The sequence below is a fragment of the Aspergillus eucalypticola genome, assembly GCF_003184535.1.
Source record: "Aspergillus eucalypticola CBS 122712 chromosome Unknown BO83scaffold_54, whole genome shotgun sequence".
In the NCBI taxonomy this organism is placed as follows: domain Eukaryota; kingdom Fungi; phylum Ascomycota; class Eurotiomycetes; order Eurotiales; family Aspergillaceae; genus Aspergillus; species Aspergillus eucalypticola.
The window spans coordinates 66,306-78,434 of record NW_020290328.1 but is presented as its reverse complement, the minus strand read 5'-3'; the positions used below and the strand labels follow the sequence as shown (position 1 = coordinate 78,434).

Here is a 12,129-nt window from a genome sequence, read left to right as displayed (position 1 = left end):
GTTGGCCTGGCTCTGCGGCATCTGAAACAGAAAAAAGCTCCCGAGTCGACTGACGTAGTAGGCGTGGGTTTGAGTCGCACCATCGCCAACCGCCGAACCCCTGTTCCAGAAAATGGAAATATTTGACCCATCTGAGACATGCACCCAGGGAGTTATTCAGACAATTCTACCTCTTGCATTCCATACCCGTAGACATGCTATGACTACTTTTGCGATCCTGACCGCTTAATCTACATCCCACCGGCCAACTGGATAATCGGACTTCCGCTACAGAGGGATCGTGCTGCGGCATGGTGTAGCAGTGCCATCACTTAATGTAAATTCAGTCTCTTGCCCTTCTTTTCGCTCACAGTATCCTCACTTGTCATCGCTCCCAATTGCCCATCTGAGCCCTTGCACCCATGTCGTAGCGATTCTTGCAGGTATATTGCACTCGGACTCGACATTCTACTTCTTTCATAGGTGGAAATGCGGCGCAAAAGATTGCCAATAGGATCGTAACCCGGAGAATAATTCCGCGAATCTGATCGCTGGGGATAGCACTTCCCACAAGCACCAATTCGAATAACCCAGATCCATGGACGCCGATAGGAAAAGAACTCGTATTGTATTTATTTACACACCGTGCAGAGAAAAGCGCAATCACCAGCTAGCCTCGTCGGACTTGCGGGCCTATATCTCATTCGTTAGCACAGAGCCGAGCTAAAGGTCCATAGGATATATCATTGACGCACCGGAGCAGCACCCGGACCACCGAGCTCCTTCTCCAAGCCATCGGGATAGGTCTTGGGAACACTGGGCTTGTCGGGGTAGAACATGCTGACGACACCGCACAGTCCGAGGAAGGTTACGACGAAGGCTCCGACCTGGAGGAGACCTTTGCGAGCCGTGACGTGGGTATATTGTTCGGGACTGAAGACACCGAGAATCTCGTTCTCCTCGTGAACGGGCTCGCCAAAGTTCCGTCTCTCCTGCTTGTCCCACCAATCGCCGTAGGGGTCTCTGAAGGCGCGCTTAACACGGGGAGGGTTCTGGTAGTTGTTGTTCTGTAGGCCGAAACCGAGCGGTGTCAATCAACCGAGGCAGTAAGCAATTGGAGTTCCTAGTGCACATCCTACCTGCAAAGGATCGTCCACCTCCGCAGCTTTGAGACTCCGGACCTGTGAGAATGAGGCGCGAGGCACGGTGTAGCGGGCGGCCACCTGAGGCAGGCGGCGGGCCAAGATTCGTTGGGACAGCATCTGGCAATCGCGGTTAGCAATAGGGTCAATGCAGCGAAGAAGCAGAGTGTGGAGGAATAGGGAGGGCTCGGGAATACTGACTGTTTCCTGCTGTAGAGAATTGGGGGGAAATTGAGGGGAGGTGAAGTCAAGGGATGTGACCGGAAGGCTCAGACGGCCATGGGATGAAGTGCAAACGACTCGATGACGGGATTTGGGAGATCGTGATTGGCTGGAGAGACTTATTCTGCCTGAGGCGACAAGGTAGCAATGGACGGTACGGTAAACCTTCAGTACCAAAAATATTCAATAATACCCAATGAAAGTCCCGTCCAGCTCGGTATTGGGTCCTGAGGTTCATGGCAGCAACTGCTTACATACACGGCTTCCCCCCCGTACTTGCAGCGTCACTGTATGAATGAAAAAACCACCTCTCCACGCAATCTTGCCATCCCCGTGGTTTTTCGTCCACCCGTCACGCCCTCGTGCCGATAACTATGCCAAATTTCTGGTGGCATACTGACTCACTTACCGCTACCCGTTGATGCCATTTTCGCCTCATTTGACCGCGTCCTCGTTGGGAAAACTGGGGTCAGCTGTGCACAGGGCCCCTGTCTCCGTGGTTACAAGACATGCAAAACGGCAGCCCGAACGGAATCTCCCATCAAGATGAACGCGTGACCCCCAACTTCGAGGGCCCTCCGACCGACCTGCCTGCGTCTGAGCCTCCGACCGAGTCGCTGAGCCGGGATTCGACCTCTGCCGACCTTAAAGAAGAAGACGGTAACACGAACGCAGTTGACCAGCTCGAAGAACCTCCTTCCAAAAAGCGAAAGCTCGCCGGTCCTTCCTCCGCTCGTCGCTCAACCTCCCGTCCAGCATCCCCCCCGTGGAAAAAGGCCGGCGTCGATGGTCCGACATCATTCATTCAAGATGGGAGGCGTAAGTCCTCTCGCGTTAACGCGATCCCGCTCCAGTTTCAAAGTCCATCCGAGAAGAGGAGCACGCGCGGCGCTCAGAATAAGGCCATAGGTCGGAATGTCTCCGGTGCTACGAAGGGGGTCGCGTCGTCTCCGTTGTCGATGTCCCCGCCTCAGCCGGAGTCAAATGGGAGGTTGGCTGGTGGCAGCGCCGCAGTCAATGGTTCCCCAAGGAACGCGACCACAAGAGGGTCGGCCAGCAGGCGCCATCAGATCTCTCAGTCACCAGCTCCCAAGCAACCTCACACGCGAACACGATCTTACAGCTCCGGCACAGCGCGTCGAGCGTCGAATATTGGCACCGCTAGCTCCACTCGCTCGCATCGCTCCTCTATGAACAACGTTTCGACGACCATGGCAGAAACCGGTGATGCCGACTATGACAATGCAGATGACGATGATGAATATGGCCAGCGGGCTCCACGGCTACGGATCAAGGTTAAAAGACCACCCATCGGTATCCAGCATCCAGGTCACGTTCTAGCTCCGCGGAAGTATGGCTCGTTCAAGGAATGGTTGGAGAGTGATGACGGGCGAATAAGGGATCCATCCGTGCTCACACCAGCTGACGCACTCGAGGAGGCTCTAAAGAGGCGCCGAATAGCTGTGGCAGCTGAACCGGGCGGACTATTGAGTCCAGATGTTTGTTCTGCATACCTGCCCGAGCAACAAGAGGAACCGCCCCAGCAATACTCCCACCAAGATCACTTGGTCGCGCACGCTCTGTACTTTAAGAAGCTTCTCGACCAAGAACACAGGCGTCATCGAAATACTGCCAAGCTATTCGCTCAGTGGTGCGCGGACGCGTGGAGGAAGCGCAATAAGGATCCTGAGGACATTCTCCGGGAACAGCAGGAGGAGATGCGTGGGAAGCGCAAACAGCTGGCTAAGGATCTTCAGAAAATGTTCGACCTTGCGCGAGCGGAGGTGGACCAGATGCGTCTGGCACGCTGGGAGGAGGAGCGGAAGGCCGAAGATCAGCAAGCTCTGGATCGTGCTATCAAGCAATCCACAATGCTTTTCGAGAAAAGACGCATGGAGATTCTCGGCGAAGGTGGCAGTGACGCACCCGATACCAGTGATGCCGAGCAGGAGGACTCGGATGACTTATCGGACGGTTCGGAAGATGAAGACAATATGTCGTCGACCGATTCAGAAAGTGAAGATGAGAACAATGTAGATGATGATGAAGGCTTGACGGCAGAGGAACTGCGGTTGAAATACGCTAATTTACCCAACACCAACAATGATTCTGACCACGAGTCCCTGGTCTCTGATGCTACAGCATTTTCCGACGAGAGTGACACCTCAGACGTTGATCGTTCTGTGGACCGTGCTACTGCGTCCCTCGACCCATCGGCAGAGGGGCAACCCGAGCTTGAAGATGTGGATCCCGTGCTCCTGGACGGCAGTGAAGATGAGTCCACTGATATGGATGATGATATGGGCGACACCGATGAGGATGAATCTGATGAAGTCGACTCCGACGCGGAGAGTGATGGTCCCGGGCTATTAGGTTTCTTTTCTTCCAAAGACATAACAACGAATTATGGCGGTTCACAGAGCGATGCCGATGGTGGGGATGATGCCATTATCAACGACTTGGATACCAAACTAGCATCGGCTGGAGAGGATGGGGAGGAGGAGGAAGAGGAACCGGAAGATCCTGATGAAGTCTCCCTTGTCCCTAACGGTCCGGCGCTAGAAATGTCGATGCTCCAAGATGAAGAGGAAGCTGTTTCCGCGCCCGAGCCTGATCCAGCTCCGGCGTCCCCTTCTGCCCGCGACTCCGCTGTTCATTTAACTGCCGATGCTGAGCCCAAGTCTGCTGTTGATTCTGCGTCAGAACTTACTCCCGCACCTACCCCCGCCGCGGACAAGACACCTGATGTTGAAATGACAGATGTCAGTTATAACGAGGACACAGTTCTGCCCGACGCATCTGATGCGGTGGTTCAGAATAACCAGCCTGAAGAGCATGAACACGCCCACCACGAAGCCTACCAAAGCGGCGAGCCCTCAAGTGAAGCATCACCAGGCACGCTTGTCACCAAACCATCGGAGCCCGAATCCATCTCCTCGTACGAAACACCGGAGAAACACGCACCGCCCAGCGAATCCCCTGCTCCTGGGTTGAAGACGCCAGTGCCGCATCTTCTCCGAGGCACTTTGCGGGAGTACCAACATTTCGGCCTGGATTGGCTTGCTGGCCTGTATACAAACCACATCAATGGCATCCTGGCAGATGAAATGGGTCTTGGTAAAACAATCCAAACGATAGCGCTGTTGGCGCACTTAGCCGTGGAGCACGAGGTTTGGGGGCCGCACTTAGTCGTCGTGCCTACTAGTGTGATTCTCAATTGGGAGATGGAGTTTAAGAAGTGGTGCCCCGGATTCAAAATCATGACCTATTACGGAAACCAGGAGGAGCGTCGACAGAAGCGAAAGGGCTGGATGGATGACACTAGCTGGAATGTGTTGATCACCTCTTACCAGCTGGTTCTCCAGGATCAGCAAGTGCTGAAAAGAAGAAGCTGGCACTATATGATTCTTGACGAAGCACACAACATCAAGAACTTCCGCTCGCAAAGGTGGCAGGCACTGCTCACTTTCAGAACACGAGCCCGACTCTTGCTAACCGGAACGCCGCTTCAAAACAATTTGACTGAACTATGGTCGTTGCTGTTCTTCTTGATGCCCTCCGATGGCGATGAAGAAGGAATTGAAGGTTTCGCTGATCTCAGAAACTTTTCGGAATGGTTCCGACGCCCTGTGGAACAGATCTTAGAGCATGGCAGAGAGACAATGGATGATGAAGCGAAGCGAGTGGTCACCAAGCTTCACACTGTACTCCGACCTTATATTTTGCGTCGTCTCAAAGCAGATGTGGAGAAGCAGATGCCGGCGAAGTACGAGCATGTCGTTTATTGCAGACTCTCGAAGCGTCAACGATTCCTTTATGATGGCTTTATGTCTCGCGCACAGACCAAGGAAACACTTGCGTCAGGGAATTACCTATCCATCATCAACTGTTTGATGCAACTACGGAAGGTCTGCAATCATCCCGATCTCTTCGAAACTCGGCCCATATCTACGTCTTTCGCCATGTCTCGCTCTGTGGTCACGGAATACGAGATCAAAGATCTTCTCGTCCGTCGGCGACTATTGTATGAGCATCCACTCACCAAGCTCGACCTTGATTTTCTCAACCTAGTGCCCATATCCCGAGAAGATATTTCTCGACGGTTGGCCGATGACAGTATCCGTCTTATGGCTTATGGTCCCTTCAACACGCTCAGGGAACGCCAGTATCACCGTACCAACTGGCAGATGAGCTTCGATGGTAGCACGGTGCAGTCTACGCTAGACGCTCTGGAGAATGAGTCCAGGAAACGGAGGATGGCAGAGCTGGAGAGATGCCTCTATTTTGAGTCTAAGCGCCATGGTCGTCGCCCGGTGTACGGATCAAGTCTTATCGAATTCCTCACGGCCGACAGTAAGCAGCGGCCTACCGCCAACGGGCCGCTGCGGAAACGCTCCTTAGCTGACTGGTTGTCGAGCCAGTCGTCCGTCCTGGCATCGATGATCTTGTCCATTGAAGAACGGTCCCAGGCAATGGACGGATATGTTCAGAGATTCGCTTGCGTCACCCCTGCTGCTGTGGCGACTGGTATCACCGAGGCCGCACTGACTCCCATAGAGACGAGGTATCTCACGAAGAAGGAACGGTTCCCGCCATACGACCCTTTTCACGAAGCACAGATGCGTCTTTCGATCGCATTCCCCGACAAGAGACTTTTGCAGTACGACTGCGGCAAGTTGCAAAGACTTGATAAACTGCTTCGGGACCTCAAAGCAGGTGGCCATCGGGCTTTGATCTTCACCCAGATGACCAAGATGCTCGACATCTTGGAACAGTTCCTTAACATTCACGGACACCGATACCTCCGACTAGACGGTACTACCAAGGTTGAGCAGCGTCAGATCCTTACCGATCGGTTTAACAATGACAACCGTATCCTCGCATTCATTCTGTCCAGTCGTTCTGGTGGTCTAGGTATCAACCTCACAGGTGCTGACACCGTCATATTTTACGATCTGGACTGGAACCCCGCGATGGACAAGCAGTGCCAAGATCGTTGCCACCGTATCGGGCAAACACGCGACGTTCACATCTATCGATTCGTTTCTGAATATACTATCGAGTCGAACATCCTCCGTAAAGCTAACCAGAAGCGCATGCTTGACGACGTTGTTATCCAAGAGGGAGAGTTTACAACGGACTACTTCACTAAACTAGACGTCCGCGACATGATCGACACGGAAGACGTCCTCGAAGGCCACGACGAAGCCAGCGCAGCCATGGATCGGGTCCTCGAGAATCGTGTCGCAGCCAGTGCACGTGTCTTCGAACAAGCCGAAGACAAAGAAGACATTGATGCCGCCAAGAATGCCCAAAAGGAATTGGAGCACGCGGACGACGGCGACTTCGACGACCGCACACCTGGCCAAACCCAGGCCGGCACACCACTGGCGACGGGGCCCACGACGGGGCCCGATGAATCAACAACAGCGGGCACTACTCCCGGTCCGCAATTGCTCACCTCCCCGCAGGTGCATGCGGTTGACGAACCTGTTGACGTCGAGATCCAACCTGGCCATATCGATAATTACCTATTACGGTTCATGGAGTGGAATATGAAGGACGAACCACTTGTCTTACCAGCAGATAAGAGCAAGAAGAAGTCCAAGAAAGGCAAGGAGCATCGGCTCCGTAAAAGGCGTCGTTGATTTGAACAAATGGAACAAGACAGAATTCATGCGGCACGCGATTGGAATGGATTGAATCGGTGGAATGAATGTATTGAGAGGCTAACGAATAGACGATCGATCAGGACTGGTCGACGTCTCTATGTAATTGTATTCGCATGATTATATTTTCCTCTGCTTAAATCTCTCTTCTTTATATATTTCCTTGCCCTTGGGTTTAATTCTCTTCTATCTGTCCAGTGCACGCATTGGGATTACTACCTTATTTACTTTTCCTTTTCTCCCTTCTATATTCTTTTCCCTCTTACGTCTCGATATTATAAGGTGATGGAAAGGTTCATTCCATTGATGATTAGCGGGCGTTTTGCTTTGAGAGAGTATGTCTGGAGACGATGAAATCACCGTTCTACCTATCCTATTTCCCAGAAAGACCCAAGATGATTACTTTGTACATGCTAATACTTCTCTTCTCTCCTTATCCCCATCCCTTCTCCCACTTATTGAAAGACGCTCCTGACAAAGACGCTCCTGACAAAGACGCTCCTGACAAAGACGCTCCTGACACTCCAGATGTACTTGATTATGATTGGTAAACCACTTTACAATGGCAATGGTACTCTCGGCTCCGATATCGCACCCATATGCTGCCACGAGATAATGACATAAATAGATGGGATAAGAATAGTATAAGGAAGGCCCTAGGGTGACTTTGTAGCTTTCGCTGATTAGTTGAGTAGAAAGAAGTAAAAAAAATATTGACTCATGTTCATTCGTCCTCGACCAGTTCTGAGATCCCGTGCGTCACAGTCATGACCATGTTGGACCTTGTCCCAAACACGTTAATCTGCATAAGGGACCACTTTCGACTGGTCCAGTCTTCTGGGCTACAGCCACAAGTGTCCTTAATGTCAGGGTCTATTGCCCAACTTGTTGACACCTCCGAATGACGAGAATGACGGGCGTCGAGTGGGTAGCTGAGAGAGTTTATGATGAAACACGGACATCTGTGACGACCCTTGCATATATTTCCCTATCTCTCTCTCTCTCTCTCTCTGTCTGCCTGCCACATGGGTTTTGGCTAGGGCAGGGCTAGTCTCATACAGGAAGGCGATGCTGGCAGGTGTCTCTCACCATGTGGTTTGGGGGGAGAACAGACTCTTGACACTCGTCTCCGCTGGCTGTGTCACATCACTCCCGTCTTGCATATGACTGGACCAACAACAAATCAGTCCCACGAGTGAGGATGTGCATGTTTGGAACTCGGCGGATGGAAGCAGTGTTGGTATGAGTGAGGGTGGAGTGATGGTTTCAGCCATGTATATTAATTTGCCGATAGGAGGGTGGAACAAACTCTGAGAGGAAAGTCATCGGCACCACCTCGATCCAAATTCCTTCGAGGGCTTGTGGAATAATACAAACAGTGAGGAGGAGTAGAAGGAAGGCGAGAGGTCAGCCTAAGGTAGTTAGAGTTTAGATCCACATGTATGTACCCAGTACCTGAAGTCTATTTCTGAAACCTATGCAACTCAGGGCCAATGTGAACGGCTGCTATGTCTGATTAGGCAAGAGAAAAAGTGGCCCCGCATGCATTACTATCTTAGCATGCAGACTATAAGATGGAAACTGGCTCCATATGATTCGTGCTGCTCAATAGACTAACCATCTGTGGTCAGGACTGCGAACTGGTGTGCAGAGGAGAGAATCAGCGGAGATAATGCTTGTCTCGGCCAAGTCGCCTCGTGCGTACTTGCCCTGAGTTCCGAGTTCCGAACTGAATTGCCTATAACCCCCAGACCTTTGGATACTTCCCCATCTTAGAAAGTTCAGATAGAGCGACATGCGTACCATGGAACGCCGTTGATTCCGGGTCTTAGGGGCTACCGCACTGCCGAGTGACTGAATAATCTGTGAAGAAATACACGCGCATCCACGTGAACTAAATCGGCAGCAAGCCTCCGATGACGCAGCGTGGTTTTTTGATCGGTTGACCAACGAGAAGGCCTTGATCGACTCAAGATTCTCCCGAACCGGAGATTGAAAGCAATTGGAGTCGTACCAGATGCACGCCCGGTACAACGGCTGTCTCCAACATCCGCCACGAGCTCGGAGTGAACCTTGGGAGGACAAGGCACGCAGACACATACGGCCAACGATTCGTTCACCCTTTCACCTGACCAGCTCCTGATGGAAAATCCCCACTGATCAGCAACCTGGAGATGGGGAAAGCCGTCGAAGGGAATGAATGGCTGGCTGATCCGCTACCAGACCGGACTTCAGAAGCCCTTGGGTGAGCGATGTGGCCGATGTAAGGCTGCCCACGACTTTGAGTTTCCTCGTGGGCATGAACAAACCACGATAATGTCAGTTGAGCTATGAAGCCCCAGCGTTACTTCCGAAAACGGGAAAACGCCCGTTTGGCGATTTTCGGACGAAAGTCTAAATGCTCCCCACGACGGAGATGTATACTGATTCGGAGAGTTGCTGAGTTTAAGCTGCTGCCTCTGCGAATCTCCCCCTCATCTCGGTACAGTTGCTGGACCTGGCGTCCTCAAGAGAACGGTTCAGGAAAAGATTGCTCCATGGTTATCCGGAGGGATACTAGCTCCGCGGAAAATGATCCTCGAGCTGCATTAGTCTGTGTGGGTGTGGGGAGAACCGTTGGGGCTGAAGGGAAATGGCGAGTGGTGATTGCTCGCTGACGGTGATTTGAAATTCCTAGAGTCGAGCTTAACCAATCGAACTACTTTAGTATTAGGATCGTTAGCAGTAGCTTTGGAGGAGATAGTCCGGCTCACTCCTAAACTGAATCAGACACTAGATAGCACGATGGACCAGGACTAACTAAAGAAGTGAACGGACTATCCCCTGTTATTATGCTATGATCTGCAAGGCGGGTCTTCGACTGGGGACGAGGAAATGAAAGTCCAGTAGCACCCATCGGAAGCCCAGACCGAGTCGATGTTGGGATGAGCCGGAGTAGGAGTGACAGCACAGGACGCAGAGTGCATCTACGCTGCGACCGCAAGGCGAGAAAAGGCCATGTGACTCCCTAGCGGACGATTGTGTTGCCAGTTCATTTCCACATACCATCCACCTACATCATGATCTTCGCCAGCTCCAAACGTCTGGATTCCCCATCGGGGGGTTCTGCCCGGGATGGGCTGAGAGAAGGATTGGATTGCCCGGAGTTTCTTCGGCGCCTATCAGCTTCCGATATTCAATCAGCTTCCGATGAACGCAGCTTGCTGATTTGCTCACCCCGGGCTTTCTCCAGTGAGGGAGGGTCGTCATTCCGATGAACATCTGTGATCTATCGGGATTAGGGATAGTTGAGGTGGTTAAGACTTAAAGAGAGTAATATGGATGTAACAACAATGACTACACCTTGCATGATCTAGATCATCGTCGATTGTCTGATAACAACCTTTAGACTCAGGATCAGTCCACGTGCGGATCCGACCGTAAGACACTGGGGACCATTGAGATAGCCCTTGGGATCTTCACCCTGGCGATGGTGAAACGACCATTCCCCCAAAAGGGTATCCTGGCAGCTGGTCAGGAGTGAAAAGTGACTCTGGCCGTTTTGAGACAGACCATTAGACCAACACTGACTGACCAACAGGCTCGGAGGAGTCCAACGAAAGTAGTATAGCCACCGAAAACCCAAAGAAATCCCCTTAAGGCCCTCAAAGAAGGTTTCGGAAACCTTGGATTTCGGATCTCAACATAAGTGCATGTCCGCCAGTCAGAACAGCGTGATTATTGTGTGCACGGTCGCCATTTGTTGGTGGGGAGAGGGTAGATGACCTGCTCGAATCATGCTGGAGAAAAGCCGGGGGACTTCTGGGAGGAACATGAGTTGGAAAGCAACCGCTGTCCTCATACTTGGGAGATAGAAAGTAGTAACTGCAGGGTTTGCTTTCCTTGATCCCTGGGAATTTAGAAAGGTAGGTGGAATTAGTTTCTATGCTTTAGCGTCCATATTAAAATTTTAATCAAGACAGGGATTCGAGATAAAATTCTGAATCAAGCAATCTAACCATAACAGACGGAGTTCACAGCCTGCTTCACACCCCAAGCCTCCCCCGTATTCAGTGATTCACACACAAGTCCACTGCAATTAATCTATCGTAGACTTACCTGTACTATCTATAGCCTCTATCTGTCGCATAGATGCCCGCCATGCGCTCCATTGGGGCTGAGTACAGTATAGTTTAGTACTTACGTGCACTCAGTTGCATTGGCTGTGTCTACTAGTACATAGTATCTAGGTATCCTGTTGCAGGGAACAGCGGATCTGCCATCCGGTGGGCGAATGACCTTAGACGCAGGTACACAACCTTGCACCGATAGACGCAGGGGCATATTCTACCTGCTAGCTTTTCATTCTTCTTTTTTTTTTTTTTTTTTTTTTTTTTTTTTTTTTTTTTTTTTTCACTCTCTGTCTTTTTACGTAGTAGTTTCCTTTTTGTTTTTGTTTTTGTTCTTTTTTTTTTCTTTCGTAATTACTCCGGACCCAGATGCCTGAGTGGTGCACTCACGTCTCCTTGGCCTCCACCCTAGCCAGCCACGGTGACGGGAGCGTGAAAATCATCCGTTCCGAAGGCTCGCAGTCTGCTTTCCCGTCTGTACAAAGCGACTGAACGGGCCTATCGATGCTTGACGGGGAAGCCGACGAGATGCAGTAGTCCTCTTTTCTTCTTCTTCGTCGTCGTCGTCGTCGTCTTCTTCTTCTTCTTTTTATTTTTTTTTTTCTTTTATTTTTTTTTCTGAAATCGGCCATCTCCTGTTCGCACGCCCTGAAGACCCGAAATAAACACCTGCAGAGTGCAGAGGAATTTTACGGTGGACAAACCAGCAACCGAAGGTCAGTGCTCGCTTGTGGAGTGCGTCCTTCGCACGAGGGTGGCAATGTGACCAGTCGCTTGCTGTAATTAATTAGGAACGCATTGTAGCGGGAGGGCTTCGTCCTGATCGCTTGTCAAGGTGCCACGCCGTCCCAGGTGGTTGCAGCAGAGCTGCGCATCAGGCAATCCCCGAGGTGATGTATCAGAAAACTGTAGGACGCAACCTTATCGGCAATTAATGAAAGGAAGAAGACCGCAGAACCCGCGCACCAGAGAAGAGTTTAGTGAACGGTTGAGCTGGTTTAAACCCCT

At 51.5% G+C, this 12,129-nt stretch overlaps 3 protein-coding genes across 3 annotated transcripts; 1 reads left to right on the top strand and 2 right to left on the bottom strand.

Annotated features, from left to right (window-relative positions):
* Positions 1 to 170: 170 nt before the first annotated feature.
* BO83DRAFT_383763 (uncharacterized protein) lies at positions 171 to 1,400 on the bottom strand. Its single transcript, XM_025532549.1, has 4 exons — positions 1,323 to 1,400; positions 1,119 to 1,241; positions 735 to 1,046; positions 171 to 672 (listed from the first exon to the last, which is right to left on the bottom strand). The coding sequence occupies exons 2-4, from the start codon at positions 1,239 to 1,241 to the stop codon at positions 643 to 645; spliced, it is 465 nt and encodes a 154-aa protein (XP_025381860.1). The 5' UTR covers positions 1,323 to 1,400; the 3' UTR covers positions 171 to 642.
* A 279-nt stretch (positions 1,401 to 1,679) lies between these two features.
* Positions 1,680 to 7,450, top strand: swr1 (putative SNF2 family helicase/ATPase (Swr1)). The gene has a single exon (XM_025532548.1). The coding sequence runs from the start codon at positions 1,853 to 1,855 to the stop codon at positions 6,989 to 6,991; it is 5,139 nt and encodes a 1,712-aa protein (XP_025381859.1). The 5' UTR covers positions 1,680 to 1,852; the 3' UTR covers positions 6,992 to 7,450.
* Positions 7,451 to 11,413: 3,963 nt separating this feature from the next.
* Positions 11,414 to 11,897, bottom strand: BO83DRAFT_210425 (uncharacterized protein). Its single transcript, XM_025526711.1, has one exon. It carries the CDS (start codon positions 11,751 to 11,753, stop codon positions 11,508 to 11,510), a length of 246 nt encoding a protein of 81 aa, XP_025381858.1. The 5' UTR covers positions 11,754 to 11,897; the 3' UTR covers positions 11,414 to 11,507.
* Between the last annotated feature and the right edge of the window lie 232 nt (positions 11,898 to 12,129).

Bases quoted from the DNA above. Each gene is read 5' to 3' on its own strand.
- BO83DRAFT_383763 (XM_025532549.1), bottom strand. From the start codon at position 1,241: ATGCTGTCCCAACGAATCTTGGCCCGCCGCCTGCCTCAGGTGGCCGCC. The intron at 1,047-1,118 runs GTAGGATGTGCA...TTCGGCCTACAG, and splicing joins AGGTGGACGATCCTTTGCAG to AACAACAACTACCAGAACCC. The intron at 673-734 runs GTGCGTCAATGA...AATGAGATATAG, and splicing joins GTGGTCCGGGTGCTGCTCCG to GCCCGCAAGTCCGACGAGGC.
- swr1 (XM_025532548.1), top strand. From the start codon at position 1,853: ATGCAAAACGGCAGCCCGAACGGAATCTCCCATCAAGATGAACGCGTG.
- BO83DRAFT_210425 (XM_025526711.1), bottom strand. From the start codon at position 11,753: ATGGCCGATTTCAGAAAAAAAAATAAAAGAAAAAAAAAAATAAAAAGA.